This window comes from Harpia harpyja, chromosome 22, assembly GCF_026419915.1.
Source record: "Harpia harpyja isolate bHarHar1 chromosome 22, bHarHar1 primary haplotype, whole genome shotgun sequence".
Taxonomy (NCBI): Eukaryota; Metazoa; Chordata; class Aves; order Accipitriformes; family Accipitridae; genus Harpia; species Harpia harpyja.
Window position 1 is genome coordinate 22,099,578 of NC_068961.1, and position 24,677 is coordinate 22,124,254.

The 24,677-nt window shown below is 39.3% G+C and overlaps 1 protein-coding gene across 3 annotated transcripts in view; it reads right to left on the reverse strand.

The window, feature by feature from the left end:
* The window catches only part of MYO16 (myosin XVI), a 404,375-nt gene that overhangs the window by 283,085 nt on the left and 96,613 nt on the right, over window positions 1–24,677 (reverse strand). For all 3 annotated transcript variants that reach the window (XM_052773633.1, XM_052773634.1, XM_052773632.1), the window contains exon 2: window positions 10,908–11,168. In XM_052773633.1, the coding sequence (XP_052629593.1) occupies window positions 10,908–11,130 (223 nt within the window). In that variant the 5' untranslated portion in view covers window positions 11,131–11,168. The remainder of the gene's footprint in view (window positions 1–10,907; window positions 11,169–24,677) is intronic.

The following is a 24,677-nucleotide window of genomic DNA, read 5'->3' on the forward strand; positions in this document are numbered from 1 at the left end:
CATGATGCTGGAAAAATCAACTGTGGATCTCCTTTGAAATGAACAGGAAGAATGCCAGGTGCCAATTTGTTGGTTGTTAATGGCTTAACAACCCTTTATTGGCATGACAGTGTATTTGTGAGTGATTAGTCTTCATGTTTCTTGCCACTTTTGGGTGCCAGAGCATGCTAAAGCAGAACATTTTTTATTACTACATGGAAAGAAACATCCTATGGAGGAAAACACCAACATGGAACTATAAATGAGCTTGACAGGCTTAAAATGAAAGGAGGACAGATATAGGTCTATAAAGGTTATCTGTTCAGACCAGATTATAATCCTAAAATGCTGGATTCTTGTGTAGGGGTACTGGTCTTCTGAGTATTTTTTTCTTGACATTTTAGTTTGTGAAAGCCTTTTGAATTAGACCCTGATCATGCAAAGTCATAAGTAATTTACATACTGACTTGTCCCACTGAAGTCAAGTTTTATATCATAGCCCACCAAAAGAAATAGTTGAGAATTTTGAAAATGTGTTCAAAAGTAAATAAAATCATTAGGAAAAATTGTGTATTTTTACAAAGGTTTCCTCATAAATATTATGTTTTACATGTGTAATTGAGGCAACATTTAAAGCTATGCTTTCTAGTCATCCAAATGTGTTGTTTGGATTTAGACGGTTAAAGTTCAGGAATGGACTTACCCACATACAAAGCAGGCAATTCTGTGCCTACATTTTAGAAAACTGATTCAAAGAAAAATCCAAACGGTAAGTTTCTAGAAACTCTGTATATTGGTAAGAAAAAGGCATACTTTTCAGAGAGGTGATCAACAAATCCTCCAGGGTAAACTTAGAGACGCCCAAAACCATTAAATGGGAAGCACTAAGCTCAAACATGTATCTCAGTCTTGATTTATTCAGAGCTTAAACATGTGAAACAGGGCAGCAAATAGTCTAGCATATACTCCTGTTTTCAAAACACAGCAGCAGAGATGATTACAACATCAAGCTTACTACGCAGTCAACTTCCTACAGTTTGTTATCCTATAGGCAAGACCACCTAGATTCAATTTGCCTCTCAGGCCCCTTCTGAAGGAGAGCGCCATGCCAGGCCAGACACTGCTAGAGAGACTTGAGGTGTGGGGTCAGGAAGAGCAGAGACAAGGCAGTGGGAGAGAGGAATGCACAGACCCAAAACGGCTCTCGAAGCAACCCACAGCCACAACCTGTAGGCTAGCAAAAATGGGTCGGTGACAGCTCCAACCTCAGTCTCATGGAGAAAAGGAGGAAGCTGTAACTCCATTCGATGGTAAGACAGATGAATTACATTTGGTGTGAATCCCCCTACTAGCAGCAGACCCAAAATGAAGGGTTCCCTACTTGGTACAGGCAGAGGATAGCTGTTCAAATCAAGGTACTTCTGGGCATGCGCAGAAAGAAAAACTGCAGCTGAAACAACCCAGGGAGATTTCAGGGCTGGAAGAAAAGTAGCCAGGAAACAGCAGCACTCCTGCAGTTAAGCAGTCCACAGGGAGAACAAAAGGGCTACATAAAATCTACACCACCAAGCCTATCCTTTGCTTTTTTGATATGTTCTACCTTTTTCTGTGAGTCTTACTTTTTCCAATTAAGTGTTGTATATTAGGAATCGCACATATTTTTATCAACAAAAAATAGTTTAACATTCAGTTCTCATCTCAGTTTTACCAAATTACTAAAAATGTAAACACACAGACAAAAACCAAAAAGCACATATGGAATCCTGTAGGAATTCAAATGTATTCAAATTTCATCTCCCTGTGAGTTTATGATTGCTTTTGAAATGGGCTGCTTTAATTACTTGACATCTGTTACCCAATAACTAAAAGCATTATGTTTCCCTGTGTCGTAAGAAAAAGATGCCTTGTGTTGCTGAATTCAGCACACATGGAACTAAGGAAGGTTAACAACCATGCTGAACCTATAGGATTGAAGGCCTGCTCTGGTTTGAAACGTGCCTCTACCTTCCAGGCCTTCAAAAAAGCTTCTTCATCAATGGGTGAATTGAGATGTTTGATTGATGCCTCATTTTTCTATATACAGAGCTGATTAAATCACTAGCAGCATGTCTGACTGTCAGCTGTGTTAGTGTCTTCCAAAGTTACAGACATATGAGCTCCCAATACAGAATGCATGTATTTGTCTTGTGGATGTATTCATTTACAGTATACATTTTTCTTTCTTTCCAAGAGCCCCAATTGGGCAAAATTTTGCATACTTCATTAATTTCATATGCTCTGAACAGTCTCTTGGCTTTACTATTCATTCAGTGTCTGCTGTTCATGTCTCCTAAGCACTGGACAATAAATATTAAATTGTATGAATTACCATACATATGTATTGTGATTTCTTCTACGATAGTTCCTAGTAAATCAACATTTGCCAATAGTCACTTTTAGATTGCCATCTAATGTACAGATTTCTCCTCTGATTCAAAGGAAACTTACTGTAAAATCCAAAATACCTCTGTATGGGCAAAACTCCCTGTTACTACATATGTAGTGAATTTCATATGCTTTCCCAGTAGGGGGAAAAAAGTTTAGATGAAGTTTAGAGCAAGAGTAAATAGGAATCTAAAACTAAAATATATTAAATAATACTAGCAGAATCCCAAAACAAAGCACTACAAAGCCTGAGAAATCTATTTGTTTTAAATTTTAAAAAGGACTGAGCATGCTGAGGTAAGGAAATACAGAGCATGCAATCCTTCAAATAGATTTTGGCTGCCCTGGAGTTCTGTTTCTTTTAAATTCCTCACACTGAGATTAGATATTTTTTTGTCCCTCTTCATGGTATCACTATGCCTCAAATTAGTAATTGGTGTAATTAGTCTCATTTCCTATTAACATAGGTTTTGACCTGAGATTTCAATTTTCTTTTTTTTTTTGGCGGGGGGGGGCGCAGGCAGGGCAGGGAGCACTTTCTTTTGTCATGAAGGTTTACATGTGCATACTAAACACGCCACAACTGTTTCCCATTTTATCCTGCTGAGGGTTGGAATGATTGGTGAAAGTGAGAAGGTTTCCCAAAACCAGGGGTAAAATCAAAAGCGCACAGGAAACTCTGAAAAGCTACTCGGGTTACACAACCTAATCCTCACCAACCACGTTTACATTTCTGGCCTTTATGCTCTTGGTTTAATACACATATAACAAGGTTACATACGTAGTAAAATACCCCATGCATTTAATATTTCTCATAATATCACTTATAAAATTTTAGCCCTGTCTCTTCAGAAGGCAGTAGCTGAGACAAAAAGTATACAAAAGAAATGCTAATTAAAGTACCTTTGGGAGGAGAAGGGAATGAAAGAAGCTGATATTAAATATTAATCATAAGAAACAAAGCAGGAAGAATTTAAAGGCAGAAGTAAACAACAGTGGATTATTATAATTTGAGATGGCATAGAAGATTAATCTGAACTTTCACAAAGAGGTCCTCTTTTCAAGAGTCACCTTTTAACCCAAGATGGGGGGTTGCTGAATTTAAGGAAATTCTGGCTTAACAATAAAGACCCAAGTAGGCAGATTTAATGCTACACCTATTTTTCACCTCTTTCCTAAATATTAAGCATAATAATGTGTTTTATTACTTTGTCTTTCTGTAAATCTGTTCTATTACTGCAATTCTCCATCTTTAGTAAACATATTCTTTTCTCTTTCAGTATTGTCTAGCAGCAAAGATGCCTCTGAACTACTGACACACAAAAAAGCAATCCTCATCCAAGGCTTTGGTGAATTTTAAAAACAGGGCATCGCCATGCTCAGAACCTCGCTTTCTAACCACTCATCCCAGCACATGCAACAGGTAAAATCAGAAAAGCTGCCTGCAATCAGTTTGGTAAGAGGTGTCATCAACATCTAAAAAGGTAGGTTCAAAGTCACAATTCCAAGAGCAGACAGGTTAACTGAATATACTCCCACTCTTTTTAATTATAAAAATGTTTGCGATGAATAGTCTACATTACACACTCTCAGTGGTCTTCATTCCTCAGCCTCCTTCTCCAGTTTCCTGCTACCTTACAACAAGCTTCACCTAATGGAGTCCTATGTTCACAAACCTGTCACTACTGCCCACGTCCTGCCTCTTCCAGCTTTTTAAAAAGACTGCTGGTGACTCTTAAACCTGATCTCTGAGGACCAGTAAGCTTGCCCCAATACATTTGCCAGACACATGCAGTGCAACACACTGTCTTCCAGAGCAACTTGTCTGTAACCAAGCTGTTTGTACTAGAAAAAGACAGAACAGTAAAGCATGAGCAAGATTATTGTAATAAGATGCAAAAATACGAAGTCAGTTAGTAGATTTAGAAACAATGCAAGGAAATAATAAAATATGCGGTTTACTTCAGCTCAGTTTTCTGTTTCAAATTATTTTTGTATTTTTTTTTGTGAATAGGAACAGTCACTACAACGTCTTTGATGCATTCTCATAACTATTGAAAGCTAATAGCAAGCTCATCTGCCACCTCAAATTAAAGACACATTCTTCTTTTGAACAGATTTTGCTTTCTCTTCCCCTGGGCCCATTTTATAAACCTAAAGTTAATAGGATGCAAATTACACTCCGGCACCAGCCCCACCTGTACCCCCTTTATGCTTCCTTACACATCCTTTTAATTAATGTAACTGAAATTTATCATAATATTGTACATTATACAGTGCTCATGAAAAACAACAATACTAAAACCTTCCATTATATTGATTATTCCAATCCCCTCAAATATCATGAGACTACCAAATCTCACAATAGCACTAAATCTTTCAAATGGCTCGAGATACTGGCACCACGGGCAGGGGGAATGAGATGGGATCCCTGTTTTTTTTCCCCACACTAACCAACTACACTGCAGCCAATCTGCTGGGGCTAGGATCCAGTCCTGTGAGACCTTCCCCGGCAGTGGGCACTACAGCAAAAGTAGATAGTGGTATCTTCGACTTTTTAAACCACCTCTTCCAGGCATCCCCTGGTGAGAGAAGGGGGAGTACGGCTGTCCCCAGCCACTACATCCCACTGCTAAAGGCAAAGGGCCACACCTGTAGCTCTGTAGGGTTAGGAAGAGGCTCAGGCAGAGTTGAGGATGGCCGAGTAAAACACAGAGGCAGGCTCAACCTCCAGGGAAAGGACCAACAACCATTCTTACAGATGCAGCATTAGTGCTAACACTCAGTCACTTCGGTATTGTGGCTATTTATAATCACAATGCTGCCACAGAATCAGCATATTGTCCATCAAAAGGATGAAATGGGCTTTAATTAGGTTTAGGGAATCTGCATTTCCCGTTTGAAATGCTGATTTTCACAGAAGTACCTCTTTTGTCTCAAGACTGAGTTGATGGCTCTCTGGACTTCCTACCCTAACCCTCCCCACCCTGTCAGCATAGCAGACCTTACAGTATACATTATGACTACATTACAACTTAGTTGTCGTAACAAAAGATGCTACATATACAGAATTTCTGACAGTCCTATGATTTGGGTAACATTGCAGGACGTCTGAAACCATGGGTTACAGAATATACCAAAAGATGACAAACTAAGCCCAGTGCTTTAGTTTCCCTCCACTGTTTCAGGTACAGGACTGTCACATCCACTTTTAGCTACTGTTTTCATTATGGCAAGTTTATCTATCAATTCACACTCAAAGAATCACCTTTTTCAAAGCAGCCACTGTTTCCCATTGTTGTCAGGGCCAGTAACTCGATCACTGCTTCAGGAAGGATGCACAGCCCTTAACCTCAAGGAGCCAAAATACCAAGATCCATTCAGCATGGCTACCTTGCATTTGAAGCAGAAACTCGGGCTCCAAGTCACTCAGTTTATTTCCTAATTGCTTGCACATGAGTCTAAGCTGATGTGCAGGCTCAGCAAATACTGCAGTATGCATACCAGAGAAGAAAATCTGAGTCCATGCTAAGCCTAAGTGTAGGTGTAAGCACACCTATTTCACAGTGGGAAGGAATAGGATGCAGAAGCCTGCTTGGCTACATGTTCCAGTTTGCAATAATATTGAGACCGATGTCAGCAGGACAAATTATTAATATGGATTTAACACCTCATAGGACAAAGCTATATAGGATTCAAAGGCAAATGAACTACAGGTGTTCCCTTGCCAGCAGTAGAAATGTATAAAACCAGTGTCAGAAAACACAGTGCGCTCACTTAATCACCAGCTGCTTCTTCTATACATATCATCACTGAGAATGATAGCTGCAGAATCTCTCGAAATGCTCACTCTTAGTAGCATAGGTGAGAATGTGGCCCACCAACAGCACTAAAAAGCTTATTACTTTAAAAAAGAGAAATTGCGGGAAGCTGCAAGGAGAAAGAAAAGGAGGATTTCCCTTCAATTTCCCTGGGTCAGATAAAAGACTAAATATCATTTAGGCACAATAACTAAAAAATATAATTAATAATTTTAAATGGCTCCAAGCAGAACAAAGCCAGAACATTCTGCTTGTTTTAAACTTTGTGAGAAATATAATGAGCATATATTTAATTTCTAAACTTGAGACAAAGCAGGTCACTGGTAAAAATTTCTAAAAGCCCATTCTAACAATTTTAATGAAAACTAATGATCACATCTACTAGCATGCAGTATCAGAGATGCATTTTGTGCCCAGCAGCAGCTGCTACAGTAATTTTGGAGAAGATATATTGCATTCTTCATGAACAACAGAGACAATGAATTCTTAAGAGTGAAATTCCAATCAGATTCAGGTGTGAAACATCTCTGCACCAGCCACATTATAAATTAATCTTTATATATATTCATAGTATCCAATTTATCTTACCTACCAAACCAGACTACTTCTCACCATTTCCAAATGTGCTGTCCAGTCTATATAGTTTATGATATTCCACAAGAAATGAGCTCCTGGACTTCACTTGGGAAGCTACTTTTACCCTATTCTACTGTTGTGTCATTTTTCCACCTTCTATACTGCACTTTTTGCCTTCCCCTCATAGAAGTGTAAAACATCCCTCTCTAGCTGTCTTTTATGCCTATAGAATGGGTGTTCTTTGTTGCCGAATTATTATCGGCTGTGTTCAAAACTGTTCAAATATAAGCATAGCTTTATCACTCTCGTAGGTCTTCATCTCCTTTTTAATGACTCTCTATAATTCCCTCTTGGCTTTGTTGCTCTTCCGTGAGTTCCATGCAATGTATCTACATTTTCTACTTACACATCCTGATTAAGTGACATAGATTTTTTTTTTTTTTTTTTAAATAACCAGAACCCAAACAAAGTAAAACTACTCCAGGATTCATCAACAAACAGGATTCTGCTTAGCAGTCTCAGAGGAGCACAACAGTCAAGCAGACTTTCAAAGTACTTCAATTTAAAGAATGGAGGAAGCACATAGCTGTGGGTAAAGTGTTTAAGAGCCCAAGACTTGCAAACAATTCCTAAGTACATCTAAAATTGAAGAAAATGAGCCCAGGTGCAATTCTCTGCAGATGAGTCTACTCTTTTGTAATTATGTTGTTGTATACCCTCTTCCAAGGTTAAAACTCAAAAGAAAACCCTATGAATCCCAGAATTTTAGCCTTGAGATCTTCAATTTCATTTTACAAAAACACCACCACCCTGAAAACTGTAAATCTTGAGGACTTCAAAGCACTTTGAACCCACACATCACAAAAACAGTACAAAAACGTTTTACATTCTCATCACAAAATTGACTCTATGTGTATCCAGTTATTTCATTTAAAATATCCAGGTTGCACAGTCCTCTTCTTGGATACCACAGTCTGCCCATACATCCTGAATGCCAGATCAGGCTTATTCACAGCCGGATGAGTTATATTATACCTTTAGTGCAACTAATCTCTTCAAAGCCTTTGCACTTCAAGCTCACAAAATTAACTACCCACAAGGAAAGGTGTCACCTGATAGAATTTAGTTGACTAAAGCTATTTGAGTGCTTAATATGTTGTACCACACCTTTACACTTGTTATTATCTCATTATAAACAAAATGTTTACTTTGAAAATTAAATTATCTGAAAAAGACTTTCAAACTGCATTAAAATACCCTGCTGTTGATTATTAATGTAAACAAAACTGCATTTTTTAAGATTTGCTGAGTTCTCACCTCAGTTACTTCCAGCATTTATTCCAAAATATACAATATTCAGATCAGTCTGAATCCCATTTTTTCCCAGGGTAACAACTTACGTTCATATAGCAAAAGGGGTCTTATTCTAAAGTCATTAAATTATTATTACTAATTCACGTTAAGGTACTTCACTACTTACTTGCAGTGAGCTACTTTTTAAAAAATGCTTGTTCAATGTCCAGCTTTTCCAAAGAGAAGCGTGTTTTAAATACTTATTACTGAATTTAGTTCCCCATATTCAAACTGAGCATATGTGGGAATGTTGTTGATTACTGAGCACACTGTGCAGTAAACGCCAGGTCCTGGAGACCAGACATGGATTTATGGGAAGAAAGGAAGGCTGACAGGCTGTTAAAACTTGTCTCCCACCTTTGATTGCTTAACTCAGCATTACAACATCTTTCTCAATCCGCAGGCCATTTTACCAAAAGCAGGAAGCTGAAGAGATGGTGTGACATTTAAAGAGCCAGGAAACGTGTGCTCTTTCCCACCTGCAGCCTTATATTGCAGTTATTTCTGCCTTAAGACCCGGTGAAGGGGAGGGTTCACATCTTTTTCACACCAAGGCTGTTATTTACTCCAGCTGTACAGATAAAGTTGATGTGAAACTGCAGTGAGGTGGAGGATACTCCATGCAATTATCAGGATCCATCACAATTAGCTTACTGGCTATATATACCCATCAGTAAACAGTGAAGTGTAATAGGAACATTGAATGAATGACTGAAATATGAATAAATAGACAAGAGAAACAAGTGGTGCCAAAAGCCCAACTTCTCCAGCTATACCTGTTTCAGTGGGATTCAACCTATGTCTAGCCTGGCCTTATGGATTGAAAGCCCATTACTGTTTGGAGGCACTAGGTGTGCTTCCAGAGCACATCTTCCAGTTCAATTTTGTCTGAAAGGAATCTAGTTTGCATGCTCTGTAAAGCAAGAACAAACACAGTAAATGGATATGGTATTTACTACAAAAGCGTATGTCTAATTTGAACTGAAATCCTAACATAGATTCATAAACTAAGGAGTCATGATTGGATGTTCCACTCGGCAACAACAGTAGGAGAGCAGCTTTTATGTCCATTTCAATTTTTTTTTTATTTTTGTTTTTACTGGCTCACGTGATAGTATAGCATTATTCAGCTCAAAGCAAACAGGCTCTGAGAACATTTGGCTAAAATCACAACAGACAGGCACTTACAGGTCCCCAAGCTGCTTAAAGACAACAATCACACTTTTTCATAGTCCTGTGAAAGGACTACAGGCATCAAATTCAGGATTGTGGTGTTAGTCCTACTGGGGTTGTCTGCAGGCTATTTGAGCTCCTTGCTTCTGGGGACCTATTTTATCTGTTTCAAGTGCAGGACACCATCCCTGTTTTTTTCCCCACCTTACCTTCCTCTGCCTGAGGTATCTTCGCTTTATGCTCATGCTATTCAGTCTCAACAGCTGCTGAACTTTCTTTCAGATTCAGGTGCAGCTCAAGGCCAAGTATGGGCAACACGAAAGACTACTGATGCCCCACCACCGCTCCAATGAGCAAGCTACATTTCTTCAGCATAAACATCAAAAATAGCCTCAAGTACCTGACTTCTACAGAATGCCAGAAGTCCTATCTAATATTCTGCTTGGGTTTTAGAGAAAGTTGGGAGCTATGGGAACATGGAGGAAGAAGATCTTCCCTTATAATCCCTGTACTTTTACACGCTACGAGAGTGGAATGAAGGGTTGTGAATTTTATTTGTAACTTAATTATAAATGATGCCCTGGGTACTCACTTGGAAGAGCTCTTTAATTCATGTCCTGTAGAGATCTAAATGTGTAGGACTATACCTCAGCGATAAGCAATGATAGTTAGAGCAAATGCCCATTGAAATGAAGACTTGAGTGAGAAAAAACCCATACCTAATCAAACTGATAAAAATCAGGAGAAACTTGCCAATTCATTTGTGTGATGTGACTATTTCAGAGCCTCCCTTATTCAGGTAGTTTTGTGCTAATATGATTACAAAGAACTGCCATAAAATCTGTTTGCAAAAGGGGTTGCCAAAAGCATTACGTCAGTTCTTTTCCTATATCCCTCCCACACAACAGTATGGGGATTCCTGGGGACTTCTAAAACTTGAGAGATCCTTACTGCAAGGTTTGGTTCCTTTGTGAGGAATAAATTACAGAATTCCTCAGATTACTACCAGTTGCACCAGGAATTCAAACAATGCCAGGAAACTAAAAACAGAACCCCTAAAATGTGGTTACATATTTCAGAAGGACACAAACATCATTTCACAACCAGAAAGATGACCCACTATCTGGTCTGACTATGGGTCAATGCCATCTCATTGCTCTAGCCAGGCCAGTGTCACTAATAGCAGCATTCATTACTCCAGATTTTGGCTAAAATTGAGAAACTAATTTTCAAAGTAACTTATGTTAAATTCTATGGCTCACAAAGGTATGTAAGAGGCCACATGTAATGATGATCATAGTCCTCAGTGGCTTTGAAATATATTAGTTTATACATATATTAATCTCAGAATAAATTCGTTAGGTTTCTGTAAGTTCATTCTCCACACCTTACTCATTTCAATAACAACCTATATGTTGTATGCAATACATGCCTATATATTCTATTACGACAGTCACTTTATGATTACTATAATGTAAAAATTTTATTTTTCCTTAAGATAAGTAAGCAGAACAGGGAAGCTTTTCCTCTGAAACTTTCGGCTATACAAAAAGAAAAAAGAAGTTCAACATTACTAAGTACCTTCTTTATCATCATGACGTATGATTGCATCCTGTATCATATCAGCAAGATTAAAACGAACTCTATTCTTTCCATGTTTCAGTTTTTTCACGTAGCCCTCTCGTTTCTGGAAAGCTTTTTCTCGTTCATAATATGCCTTTATTTGGTCACAGCGCATCCGCTTCACCAGCCGCTGCCGCTGGCCAAGAGGGAGGGACTCCAGCAAGCACTGCTCAATTTCCATCTCATGGGACCGAAAAACATTACATAGCTGGAAACAGCCTGTAAAAAATTAGAGACACACACATTCAGATCATGTAATAGCATGTTTTCAAATGTGCCATGAAACCTCCACCAATTTTGTTGTTGTCCCTTCTAACCCCATTTAAGTCTATCATGTGAGCTCCTCCTACTCAACCAATGCTGACTATAGAGAGCATGTATCATTATCATTTACTTTTTGGAAACAACACATAACTAATTCCATTAAATCACTGATGCATTTTTTAAAAGTTAACTCAGTTCACATAAACAAACGTGAATAGAAAGAGGTCTGAAAGTTCAAATGTGAGATGGGCAAAATACCTAAATAATTCAGTATCATTCAAGCAGCTCGCATTTGCTTACAAACAAGACACTATTATGCAGAGAAATGCCAGTCTGATGCCCATGCTTCCTTTTTATTCATTTTATCTTGCTTTAGGTTAGCAAATTCCTGTTATTCAGCGAGAAGAAAAATCATCATATCATGAGTTCATTAGCATGCAGTGGGTACTCAGGCAACTATCTATGAAAAACATCAAAGTTGCTTGAGATTCGTAACTATGTGTATGACCTTTTTTTGCACTGTATAGAGCCATCCAAATGAAATCACCTAATCAAACTGTCAGATACTGAAAACTTCGTGTGGAAACCAATCAAAAATGTGTCTTTGATTCAGCTAACCCAAACATTCATAGCATTACCTTTAAGTCAGATTCGTCTTTTGTTGTTACCATTAAATCTGGTATTTTTACTGACATTGCAACAACAGTGATGTTCTTTTCCATTATGTTCTCTTTTCCACCAAGAGTGAAGACCATAAGAGACTACTTGTTGCTAAATGCTTTTCAGGGTACAGTTCTGTTACAAAAGGAGACCAGTGGATGGTCAGCTAATTTTATTGCTCAAGTCCTTGGATGTGAATCCACATCCATCAACAAAGTACCCACTAACCTACCCCAAGACCCTTTGATGTGATGGCTGGAGACCACCCAATCACCTCTATGTTCTATTTTGTATACATACTTAAGTTTTCTTCATATGGAAGCTAGGTGCCCAAATATGTAATTTCTAAGGACTGCAGCAGCCCAGGTGAGAGAGGTGTTCTCTCCTTGGTTTGACAGAAGAGCTCTTGAAGGGGATGTAAACTCAAGTCACCTTGGGCAGTTAAGAAATACTGTGTAAGAAATACACAGTTAAGCATTACTGTGCAACTTTAATTAGGCCTGCTTTTGTCTACTCGTTTTGCTAAATCTGCAATTACATCATCAAAGGACCCCTACCACATTCAGGGCACTAGCTGAGTAGTGCTTACTAAATGACCACTTTGTTTCCTCCTTGTTGCTTGACATACGTCTGATCTACTGAATACCATTCAAACGCTGCTCTGAAGGCATAATTAATAATTTCCTGACAGGCTTTTGTAAAGCTCAAATCATCATAGCACATAAATGCTTCACAAATATTTATTTATTTTCATTGAAAAAAAGAGGAATAAAGGGGCATTCTTATCTACATTCTCAACTGAAGAACTGAAAGACAATGATTTTCTTTTTAAATCACTAATTTTGCATGTCCAATTCAAGAATTCTATATTCTTTTCTTGAAGTTTTTTGGTTTGGTTTAAAGGCACAGTATTCTCTAAACTATTTTGTATTATAATACCATAATAAAATAGTATCAAAGTGATAGTCCTAGGTCTGCATGCCAATCACTCTATAAATTATATCTTACATTATATATTTATTATTTTGTATCATAAGTTACATATTGTATTCTATTATATAGTCTATTATATGTACTCACTACGAATTGGAACCCAAGGTCTCAAACCAGACTTCCCAAAATTGAGAAGCACACATTTATGCAAAAAGTGCCCAGAGTGTCTTGCTGAGACAATAAATGACAGAAGCAGACACAGAATACAATTCTACAGGTCAAGTTCAGTCAACTTCTTTTAACATAGGCTACCCTTTCCCTCCCTGTAATTTCTGCTCCATTCTTAGCATGCCCTTCTAGTTAGGAGAAAATGAGCTGTCAAACTAGAAAACTGGAAAACAAGTATTGGCTTGCATTAAGCCAAAACACAAACCCTTTCTTTTTGCATGTCAAAAGCCAACAACTCCTTCTGTATAAAAGAAAATTTTCCATTTGACCTTAAATGATACATTTCATTTCTGAGCACATTGGAAGAGAGAAGGAAATGAAAGGGTAGCTCCATAAAGCTGCAGAAGATGTAACTTTATTCCCCACTTCAGCCCCAGTGTTCAAAGCATTCAATCAAACAGATGCGCACTCAGACCATCCTCAGCCCAAGGTAGTCTGCGACTGCATCTCCTTTCTGTCATGACAGGACTGGGGAATGAGCAAACTTCAACTCTTCCCGATTAGAATTGTTCTGCTTTGTATAAAATATTTCAGTACCCATGCCTTAAGCCTACACAGTATTTTCAGCTTTTAAGAGTCTAAGCTTATACCCTAACACTTTTAAATCTGGATATAGTGCCTGCCAGCCAGGCTTGCAGCCTCAGAGGGAAAAACAGCTTGCTGTGTTAAACCATGTTTGAAAAGGTAGCCAAGAGTCCAGTTGTACCAGTTTTACCTCTGCTCTGTTGCTTCCTTCTCTTTTATGAAGGGAAGAAGGAGAAGCCATGCACCTGGGCTCTGACAGGCTACAGCTGAAGTTGCTGTCCATATCTGGAAAACTCAACGAAGGGTAAGAATAGCTGCTGTTCCTAGTCTTAGCTGTAAATCAGCATCTTTTGCTGACAGACTTTAAACTGTATCTTTGCTTTTTCCTTAGCTTAGCTCATGTGCAGCCTCTGCTCTTAGGAGAAACTGGCAGTGTTCACTGCCACATCACAACTGAGACTGGTGCAAGCTGTAGGAGACCTTTACTGTCACAGTGCTCTGCTCCTCCAGGGTGAGAAATCAAACAAATTAGCTTAATGTCTTGGTCAAATAAAGCACAGCAAAGATGAGCTCATACAGCCAGATTCCAGTTCCAGGAAGGATGTGACTGGCTTAGTGTCCTCTGCCTCTCTACTGGGATGACTTTCAGCCTGCATGAATGCCCATCTATTTGCTCCATGAAGAACAGTGCTTGACTGCCAGAACCGGCCTCACATAGAGGTTTCCAGTGTGTGGCCAGAGTCAAAACAATTCAGGCTGATTGAGAAGAGGACTCTTAATCCACTTGGGTACTGGTCTCAGCTGAGAAGCAGAGTTGCAGATGGGATGTTTTTGTCTCAGCACATCTGGAACCTGATACATCCCAGCTGAGATCAGTATCTGACCATGGATCTAACAGCTGCAGGTCAGCAGCCTCATTAGGTTAAACCTGCATGAAACAACATAGTATAGATGCAGACAAGGCAAACTCTCCGAATTAATCTTTCAGATGCTCATCTCTAAAGCCTGCAACATTCAGCCCCAGTTTTAGAACCAGGCAGATCCCTGCTCTAACTGGTGGCCTACTGAGCATGGGGAACCACCAATGGCACAAAAAGCAGAGCTTCCAGGCTGTCATCCCATGAGAGGTGGGCTCAAACCCAGGAGGGTTATAGACATGCTTCTGGAGAAAATTCTGGGTATTACTTAGTGCCACTTTGAGCAGGGAGTTAATCACCAGCATCAGGTCACATAACCTTGTCTTGCCGACCAGAGTCTTGAAAACCTCAATCAACAGATTCTCCAAGTTCTCTGGGTAACCTGTTCCAGTGCCGCACCACCTTCTACCAAAAATGTCTTGGGGTTTTTTTGGTGGCCATTATCCCTTGTTACTACTTTCACTACTGAGAATAATTCAACTTTGCCATTTCTGTAATTATCCCGGTAGCCTTCAGCTGCCCTCACTCCACTTCCTCAGTGTCCCTCTGACATACATACTTGCAGATGCAGCTTCACTAGCCCCAAGTAGAAGCAGACATTGACTTCCCTCAGCCTGCTAGCCACTCTCCTAACATCGCCAACTATGTGGTTTGCCTTATTTACAACCAGCACGCAGGGCTGGCTCCCATTCAACTTTGTGTCCACTGTAACCCCAGCACCCTCTTCAGCAGGGCTGCAGCTCAAGTCAGTGCTCCCAGCCTGTACCAGTCATCACAGAAAAACTAGACAGACTGCAATGTATTTCAAAAGTCGATTTTCTTTAACAATATAAAAATGTAGCAGTCAAATTAAACAGGAATGTTATGTTGCATTGAAATCTAACAGCCAGATTAGACAGGAATTAGGCCAAAACACCTGTGACCAACACCCCTTACTTACAGGTTCAGGATGTCAGTTGGGAACTATCACTACAGGAACAACAACCAAACCCAGGCTCAGACTGAAGACTCCAAACACGCACACCCCTCACCGGTGAGGCAAGCCGAGCCGAGGCACAAGGCACTCAGCCCAGCACCGGCCAGCGTTCCTCGACCGACTGGCCGCAGCCACCACTACCACAGACCGACAACCCCACTCCGCACGGGCCTCCTGGCGGGCTCCTTTTATACCCTAGGGCGGGGCGGGGCTCGTGCTCACATATGGTCAGGCGTCTAGAAACTTCTCTCAAACAAGGTGTTTCATTGGCTGAGGGCCTTGTCTGTCGCCCGAAGGGCCTTTGCCTTTCTTCCGGGCCGGGCCGCTCGAGCTCCGACGCGCGGCTTCTACTTTTAACCCTTTCCTTTCAGCGGTCGAGAAGTTGTGGTCTCTCTCAGGGCGGCTTGTACCCGCCACACCAACGCACAGGGTTGGTCTGTCTCAGGCATGAAAATACGCACTTCCCTGGTTGAAATGGCCCAAGTTTCTGTCAGGCCAGTCCTCAGGATTAAGCTTTACCATGCAAAGCATGCCAGCCACACTGTCCTAATCGAGCATTGCCAGCAGCAGTGACAGCTTCAGCTGTAAAGAAAGCCTCCAGGAGAAAATAGCTGCTAAAATCCACAGCTTCATTAGGCAGGTGTAAACCGTTACTGTTCAGGAACTGACGGCCAGGCTCCAGCCGGGCCGGAGAGAGCAGCTGTTGGAGCCTCCTGAAGGGTAACAGGCAGCAGGTCTGTCCAGCCTTTTCCTTCTGTGTATGAGAAAAACGGCACAAACCGTCACACTGAACCGGTACAAGAACCTTGTACAGGACCCATCCAAATAGCTGAAGATGTATGGAAAACAGGATCTCAACCAGAGCTGGTTCTGAGTATGCTAGTCAGGAGGCAGTGTGGTAACGTAAGGAAAGGCTGGTGGGTAGGGAGAAAGGCTGCCTTCTGATTCAATTTGCATAAGAATTTATATCTCATTACATAAGATATCATATATGAAGATTATTTCATGTGGTTCTTGCCTCAGTGTATGACAAATTACAGTTATGTACAGCGATTTGATAAGGTCACTGTGCCTGTCATGATATATTGCACTGGATAACTCATTAGCAGTGTCTGCATCAAAACACTGCAAAAGCTTACCAGGGTATTATTTATTTAATGAGATGCCCTGGACCCAAACAACTAGAATAAACATGATTGTTACTATGTATCTGGTTTTAAGGTCTGCATCTTCTATATAAGCACACAATATAAAAACCTTTATGAAACACTGAAATATCAAAACCAGTGATCCTTTTATTATATCACATTGGTTATTAACTAGCACAGGACAAAGGAAGTCACTACCACTGTAACTAACAGGGAAAAAAATGTTTCAAGGATGCTTGCTAGTGTAGAACTGCTTCACGGACTGGGTCCATCCTGAACCACTAGAAAGAGAAGAATCATTGCTACAAAACAATCTGTTCATAAAATCGTAGCAATTTACTCACAATTGGACAGAGTGCCAATTGCATTACAACACAAATTAGAAGCTTGATCCTGCCTGTACGAACAAGAGATTTCTGAGCAAAGAGGAACTGCTTGCTTTGAATTGTCACCAGTTCTCACTGTGAGGGGAGAGAAGGAAAATGCTGTGGCAATACAAGCACCAGCTCCTGAACAACATGAAGAGCTTGGGAAGGGTGATGTGACATAAACAGAGAGGAAGAATGTGATTGCTACAGGCATTTTCTTCCATCTTCTGCAGGTGATTTGAGCCCAAGTAACTTTACGGTATGCAGGAACATTTTTGCCGTCCTTCTTTTCAGAAACCATATTGATACAGCTTTCCTTTATGTTTCCATTTCTTACAGCTTTATGTCACTTCACTTAGTCACTTGCTCTGGCATTTAAATTGGGAGTCGAGTCATCCTAAAAAAAATGCACCTCAGATGGTAATTCACATTGCCTGGGGGTGATTATGTTCCTATCTAATCTGGATCACATGTCAGGAGGCATTTCCAGAATGTGAAGCTGAATGCTTATACGCATGTTCACACAGGCACTACAAACAAGTTTGCCGCTGTGCTCATATGTATTGTATTTTGACTTTCATGTGATATAAATATTTGCTTTTGTGATTCAGAGAAGTAAGTACTCCTGGTCCCTGGGAATAGTGTGTTTTGCAAAGTATAGCAAGTCAAAAAACTTGTCTCTTCATTAAAGGCACACAACAACCAAACTGCTGACATTTTTTAATGCAGCAAGCATCTCAAATAAGGTGACACAGAATTATGGTGCATAACACTTAAAACTACAAATTTGCTAATACTAAGACACATGCTTACCTTTATTTATGTGAACATTCATGTTGATTTTGATGATATTTTAAACAACGAATAACTAAGCTTCTGGGTGTTTGAAGGACTACGGTCTTTAAAGCATAGAAGCAAAATGTAGAAGGCTTAAATACCTGGAAAAATGGCAATGTGAGATTCTGAGAATGTATCTACTTAGGACTGCTACCTAAACAATATTCTTTAAGCATCTTGCTCTCATTGAAGGAAAAAGGGTAAAAAAACCCTCTGAAACATACACTGTGTTTAGCTTGGGTCCTCTGACACTTCAGCTCCAATCTTGGTCTGTTCTTGCTAAAGATATGATATCAGCCCCTCTTCATAACTACAGTTAGACACCTACATTCTAATTTAGATACCTGAAATTGTCTGGAATTTCAGAAAGATAAAATATTTGAAAATTTCAACAAGTTCAGTGAACTGTTAAATAGATTAGCATTCATTAATTAACAAAAAACAAGCCTTTGTTTTATCAATACTGTACTATTACATGACACGTTTAAAGCTGGCTAGCTAAACATATTGACAGTACTAACAAATATATGTGGGAAAAGCATGCAGTGAGCAGCAAGTTCTTTGGAACTTACAGACCCAGATACATAGATGGTGTAAATCAGTGCAGTTTCATGCAGTTCAAAAAGCTGCGTTAATTTACACCCCATGTTTGATAACAGAAATCAGACCAGAAACTAGAGCACTGACCCTTTCAGTAATGCACTGTGCTGTTATACATAATGACTTTACTACATATGATGATTTTGTGCTACAAACAATACATATTATATAAATTTACTGTATTAAATTAGAAATAATAATTTATTAGTATTTATGCAGCTGAACTAAATTCCATATGAAATCAGTGATACAAATACAATAACCTAAATGAAGTTACGGTGTCTGGACCACAGATCAATGCATTTTTTAGAGGTGCCCTCTTCAGAAATCAAAAGTTATTATGTATCATCTACTGATCCTACAGTTTCAAAAAGAAACACTTCTTACCCACAGAAAGGGCTAGATGAGTTTAAATCCATCTCAAATTGCAATGTTAAGGTTGGTATCAAACTACTTGGATTTGAAAGTCCTTTGTTTGGCACAGGGAAAATTACTTACCGTTTGAACAGGCTCTCCATTACGTTTATTAAGCTGCAACTGAAGCGCGGTGCTGGTAACCACTTAGCCTGATTTTAACGGCTAAAGCGTTTTCATCAGGTCAGCAGTGCTCTCCTCACTGTAGCGATGGGCTTATTCCTTTTCTTTTTCCTTGGTTCCCCTCCCCACCCCACAAGCAGATAATGATGAGGGAGCGGTATAAATGTAAATTATTTACCTTGTAAAGAATGTAAAGAATTGAATTAATGCCAAGTCTTCTGAGAATAAATTACATTGCAGTAAAGGAGCTGATGTGCTTCTCCTGTTCTTGGCTCCACAGAGCTTCTTTTGGGTATAATTACAAAGTTAGGGCTCTTAAATGACACGATATACAAAGCTTCCTCATTTTCTGCTTAACAGCCAACTCTGTCTTTGCTGAAGAGCAATCCTGAGAGCATTCAAGCAACCATCCTCTTATAAAACCTTACTCCTGTATGCTGCTCTTCAAGAGCCTTTCAATGTGACTAGACTGGTAAGCAGGAACTGCGATCAATTTCCAGCTTGATACCAAAGAAAAGTTACTTATCAGACACTATTAATCAACTCTACAGGCCTTCTAATAGACTCTATTATCTATCTATCTATCAGCAATTCAGTGAAGTTACAGCAGCATTCTCTAAAAATTTATTGTATTTAAATCAAAGAATCAACCAGTTTGGGATCTTGCCTTTGTAGTGATAGAAGACAGCCTGAATAATAATGAATCAAATATAACTGAGGGCTCTGCATTGTCATTTGTGATTTATGTCATGTAGCAGTCTGTAACATATAGATATTTTTTGTTCTACCTAAGTCATTAACTATGTGCCAGCCTATTCAATGAGCAAAGCCAAACTGCCTGCCCATGCACTGGCCTTCAGTGTAATAAAACACAGGTTTCAAATATATATGTAGGGGCTTCTTCCCATTTTTTAGAAAAAAAAAATCATTATTAATTTCTTGTGCCTGTCTTGAAGTGCAGGGAACTCACAGGTCTGAATGGTCTGAAAGGAACTGTGTATATCCCAGAGCAGTAGTCCTCATCTGTGGATCACATCCAGAAACTACATGAATGCAAGCAAAATGAACAGACACGATCTGCTGGAGCTCATACTGTTTCTTTTGGTAAAGCTGCTATCTGCATATCCTCTCTACTGCTGTCATCCTTCCATACTCCCTTGGAGGATGAGACAAAGATGCAGTCTGGATTCCGACAGACCACAGCATGCCTCAAGTACTCAAGTTCTGCAAACATCAGAACCTTTTGTAAAACAAACTAAAGCACCGTTTACTGCTCTGGAGCACTGGATTTTCCAACTGAAAAGACTGCATGCTCTCAAAGATGAGTAAAACACATTAACCCATTCATTTCTTCTCATATAATATTCCAGATAATTGAGCTTTTAGGAGATGGAAGTCTGTCCTCAAGCTGGATTCAGGGCTGTATTGTAGCATCTCCAAATAATGACTGTCCAGACAATAGGCTGAAACACTACCTACTGCTCTTCTGGACTTCAAGGTAGGCTTCTTAGCAATTGGTCCATGAAACTTGGGATCCATAAAAAAAAAGGAAAAAAAGTTGATTTTGGATACCTTTATTCTAGTACATAAAAGAAGGGCAGGAAGCAATCTCTGGCTCGCCAGTGAAGTGTTATGTACTGGCTCATGTTCACATGGTGAAGGTTCATGCAGAACAAATGAAACATATCTAAATTGCATAGCACATGGTCCTGATTCTCCTGTGATTATCATGCTCTGCTGTTGTGCTGTAAGACATAATTATCTTTTTTGTGGCTTCTAAATTCCACAGTGTCTAAAGTGGAGACTGCACTGCAACATAGCAGAAAGAAATTTTACAACATAAAACCAAAGGTGTTTGTAAACGTTCTAGTAAGTAGTAGGAAAGCATTTGTAGGCAGGGAACAGTATTTGAGGCTACAAAGCCTTTTGAAATAGATGAAAGATTGGACAGGGCATAGAGCGCATAATTTGGGGGAGTTTCATCCATCCTGTCTATTGGGAGAGCTCTCTAGATACAGTCCGTAGCCTTTGCCATAGAAAGGGCTAGTTGGAACTGTTCAAAACTGAGCCAACAAGCTAAATAACAATCCTGTAGACCACCAGAGGTCCAATACCTTACCCTCTTTTTTACGAAGTGTAGACAGACCCTTTGAATCTTTTCCTACAAATGCTGTCTAGCCACCTTAACTTTCATTCTCCTTGCAGCAAGGTAAGTGGTGCAGAGGGCAATTCTGCATGGCAATGCATTTCACCCAAGGAAGAAGGAACTTATTTGCAGTAGGCTTAAATTTCCTCGCAACATACTTGAGACTACTTGGTATCTTCTGTGACAAGAGATTCAATGCTTAGTAAGCTAACCCTGATACCCATGTAGTAGAAAAGCAACGTTATAATTTCTAACCATAATGAAATAGTTGTACGACATTCCCAGGCAATGTAGTACCAAACACTACTCACTTGTTTGAATAAACTGTGTCATGATTAACCTGGTTTTGAAACATTTGCTTGAAACTGGGTAACAGGTTCGGAAATTATGATGGGAAGCAAAACTGAAAGATGCACATGCACACACACGAGTAACATAATCACACAGACTTTTGTTTCCTTAGGAAAATCAAAGCAAAATATGCTTATATGTTTCCCAGTGATTAACAATATTATTCCTAAAGCAGCTAATTTTAAATTTTTTTAAAGAAATTTTGTAAGTGCCTGTGTCAGGATCTGAAGAGAGAGTTTAAAGTAATCAAAAATCTACAGTCATCTGATTCAAACTGACTGCACTAGCACATGTTTAAGCTATATCTATATATAGACAAGTTAGAAGAAAAACTAAATTGCCTGTTTGAGCTACCCCTTATAATCTTTTGTTCACTTTTGGATCTATGAATTTATGTCACTCATTATTTGGGATTTCCAGAAGCAAGCAATGTATATTTGTTAGATTAATATAAAGCACTTAATAAGGCTTGTAACTCACCAAGCCTTTGAGAAAATAAAATCAACATGTTTGGTCATATTTTAATAATCTAAATTGCTATAAATCACACCAACAGCAAGTAAAACTCAAGAAGCTCCAAATCAGAAGGGACAACGAGAGCAAAGAAGATCCAGGTTTGCCAAATTACAATAAAAAAGATAAGAAGAAAGAGATGAGAAGTCCTATAGAAAAAATACCTCCTTTCAGTCCTTGCACAGACCTGGCTGTCTTTATTTGGCTGCAATGCAAAACTTACGAAGCTGCAACTAAGCTGTGAAGATAAGAGTTATTTCCTTACAGTGCAGTAAATGGAGATGTAATAATACATTCATCTCTAGTCCACACTTTCAGATATAGGACAGAGAGGAGGGGAGGACATGCATGTGGGAATAGATGCACTAGAAAATTCTTCCTGCTGTCACAGTATAATATAAAGGGCTTGTTACACAGACCAAGGACACTCAGATCACAATAAGCAAAGAAAAACACTAGGACTGTTGCCAGTACTTGTAAATCTGCAACTTTGAAGGGTGAATTAACACGTAGGTGCACAGTGAGAGGAAGCCAAAAATTACAGCTGCTACGCCTCAAAGGTACTGAGAAAGTTGAACAGCAGCAGAAACAACCAACTGTTTTACCGTAAATTAATGTCTGAACAAAGAAACAAAAAAATCAGATTGTTTCAAAACCTGGGGCAGTTCTTTCATCACAGACATTCTCAGATACCACTATTTAGGACTGCAAATATGCCAAGGATCAACAGGCATACAGCATATGAGAATTACAGCAAACACAGGAGAAAAACACATAAATCAAAATTTGCAAAAGCATGCATGCAGTAAATTTAGTAAAAAAAAAAAAAGAAAGAAAGAAAAAGGTATATATGGATCAAGAGGATCAAAGAGGATATTCAGTACCATACATCACAGATAGTCAAAAGCCAAAAGGGAAATGGTGGTTCATGGACCTAACCAGAAGGACTGGCAAGCACACAGGAAAGGAAATCTGTGCCAAGTGGACTGTGGTTCTACATGCAATCTAATAATTTACAGAGATTACTGTAAAGTAAAAGCAGATGGAAAACTAGTTTACAGTACAGTGGAGCTAACAAAAATTCTGCAGCAGAGCTAATATGTAGGCCTTTGGCCACTGTTCAGTGTACACCAAGGGACTGCCATCTCAGTTTTCAAATAGCAAAAGGATTGGAAACAGGCCCTCCTCCTTTCTGCAGAAAGGCAACTTATCTGGAATACTGCATTCAATTCTAGACAGTCAAACTGGAGCAGTTCAAAAGAAACTACCACAAATGGTTCTGGGGCCTGAGGGACTGATTTATGAGGAAAGATGAAAAGAATTAAATATGCATAGCTTAGCTAAGCAGTGACTAAGGAAAAACAAGTTAACAGAAATTTGAAGGGTGAAAGGGAAAAAGAAAGGTTATATAGCATAAAAAGGAAGGGAATTTTGAACAATAAAATGAATTTAGTAGAGTGTAAATTTAGGCAGAGTACCAAGATAAAAATAACACACATGGATGAGATTAACAGGTAGGACTGCAAGATTCCTTGTTTGGTACACTGGGTGGATAGCCACGCAAAAGCACCAATGTGGGCACAGCAGTCCAATGTTTCTGGCACTCAAGGCAGCTCGCTCACTCAGCTCTGGCACCTCCAGATGGCCCTGCAAAGTTCTGTAAAGACAACCCTCCAGTAAAGTGGAGAAGCAACCAGGGGGGAATTTCTGGTATGTAGAGCTACACCATTGGTATCTAAAAGACTTCTCTCCCTTGCACTGGCGGGATAGTTATTGGGTATGTCCCAGGTAAGCCTGGGCTATGGCTAGAACAGCAAGGATGGTTGCTAGTCTGAGCTGGACCTTCATGGATAACTGAAAATGAAAGCAGGCTGAGCAGCTGTCTGACAACGGAGTTCTTGTGGTTTAACCCCAGCCAGCAACCAAGCACCTTCCACATCTACCATCTAGCATTATACTCATGGTCACATAATACTATAGCACAGCTATATGGGCACATATAAGAAACAGAAGCGCAGAGAATCACTATCACACTTGTTTGTGAACATGCATAGCAGTATCACTTCTGGGTTAAGTTAAAATGGGGAAATCCGGTTGATTATTTGTCTGAAGAAGAAGAAAAAGAAGAGGAAGAAGAGGAAAAGGAAGAGGAAGAAGAAGAAGAAACTGAACAGCTTCATCTCATCTGACAAACTGAAAAAAAAGCATAGTGTCAATGGATGGACACCAAGTCTACATGAAACTTCAAGTTCCTTCACCAAGGAAATAACTAGACAGACACAAAAAATGCTTCAAAGCTATTGAAGAAACTGACGTAGAAATCAAAGAGAAATTATTACTGCAGCTCCAACATTACTGCTCACAAGACAGAAAAAGTGTCTCTCAGAGACACAATAAATCTATATATTCATTGGTGATTAGGGGAAATTAAGTATGTCATTCAGACTGCCTTAAGAGCTTTACTTTTCACAACTCTCTCTATGATTTACACATATCATTTCTGTAACTAACATTATTAGTACTGCAGCTAACAAAATGAAATAATTGTGTCCAAAACAAAGCACCTGAAAAGCAAGGTATTCGTTTCACCTGCAATTGGAATATAAAATTTCTCCTGTTTCACATAAACTGAGTGCTGAGTAAGGGATACATTGGTTTCACCTATTTTCTTAGAGCCTCCTGCAATAAGCTACCTAAAGACAACAATACTACTCTTTCCACAAAG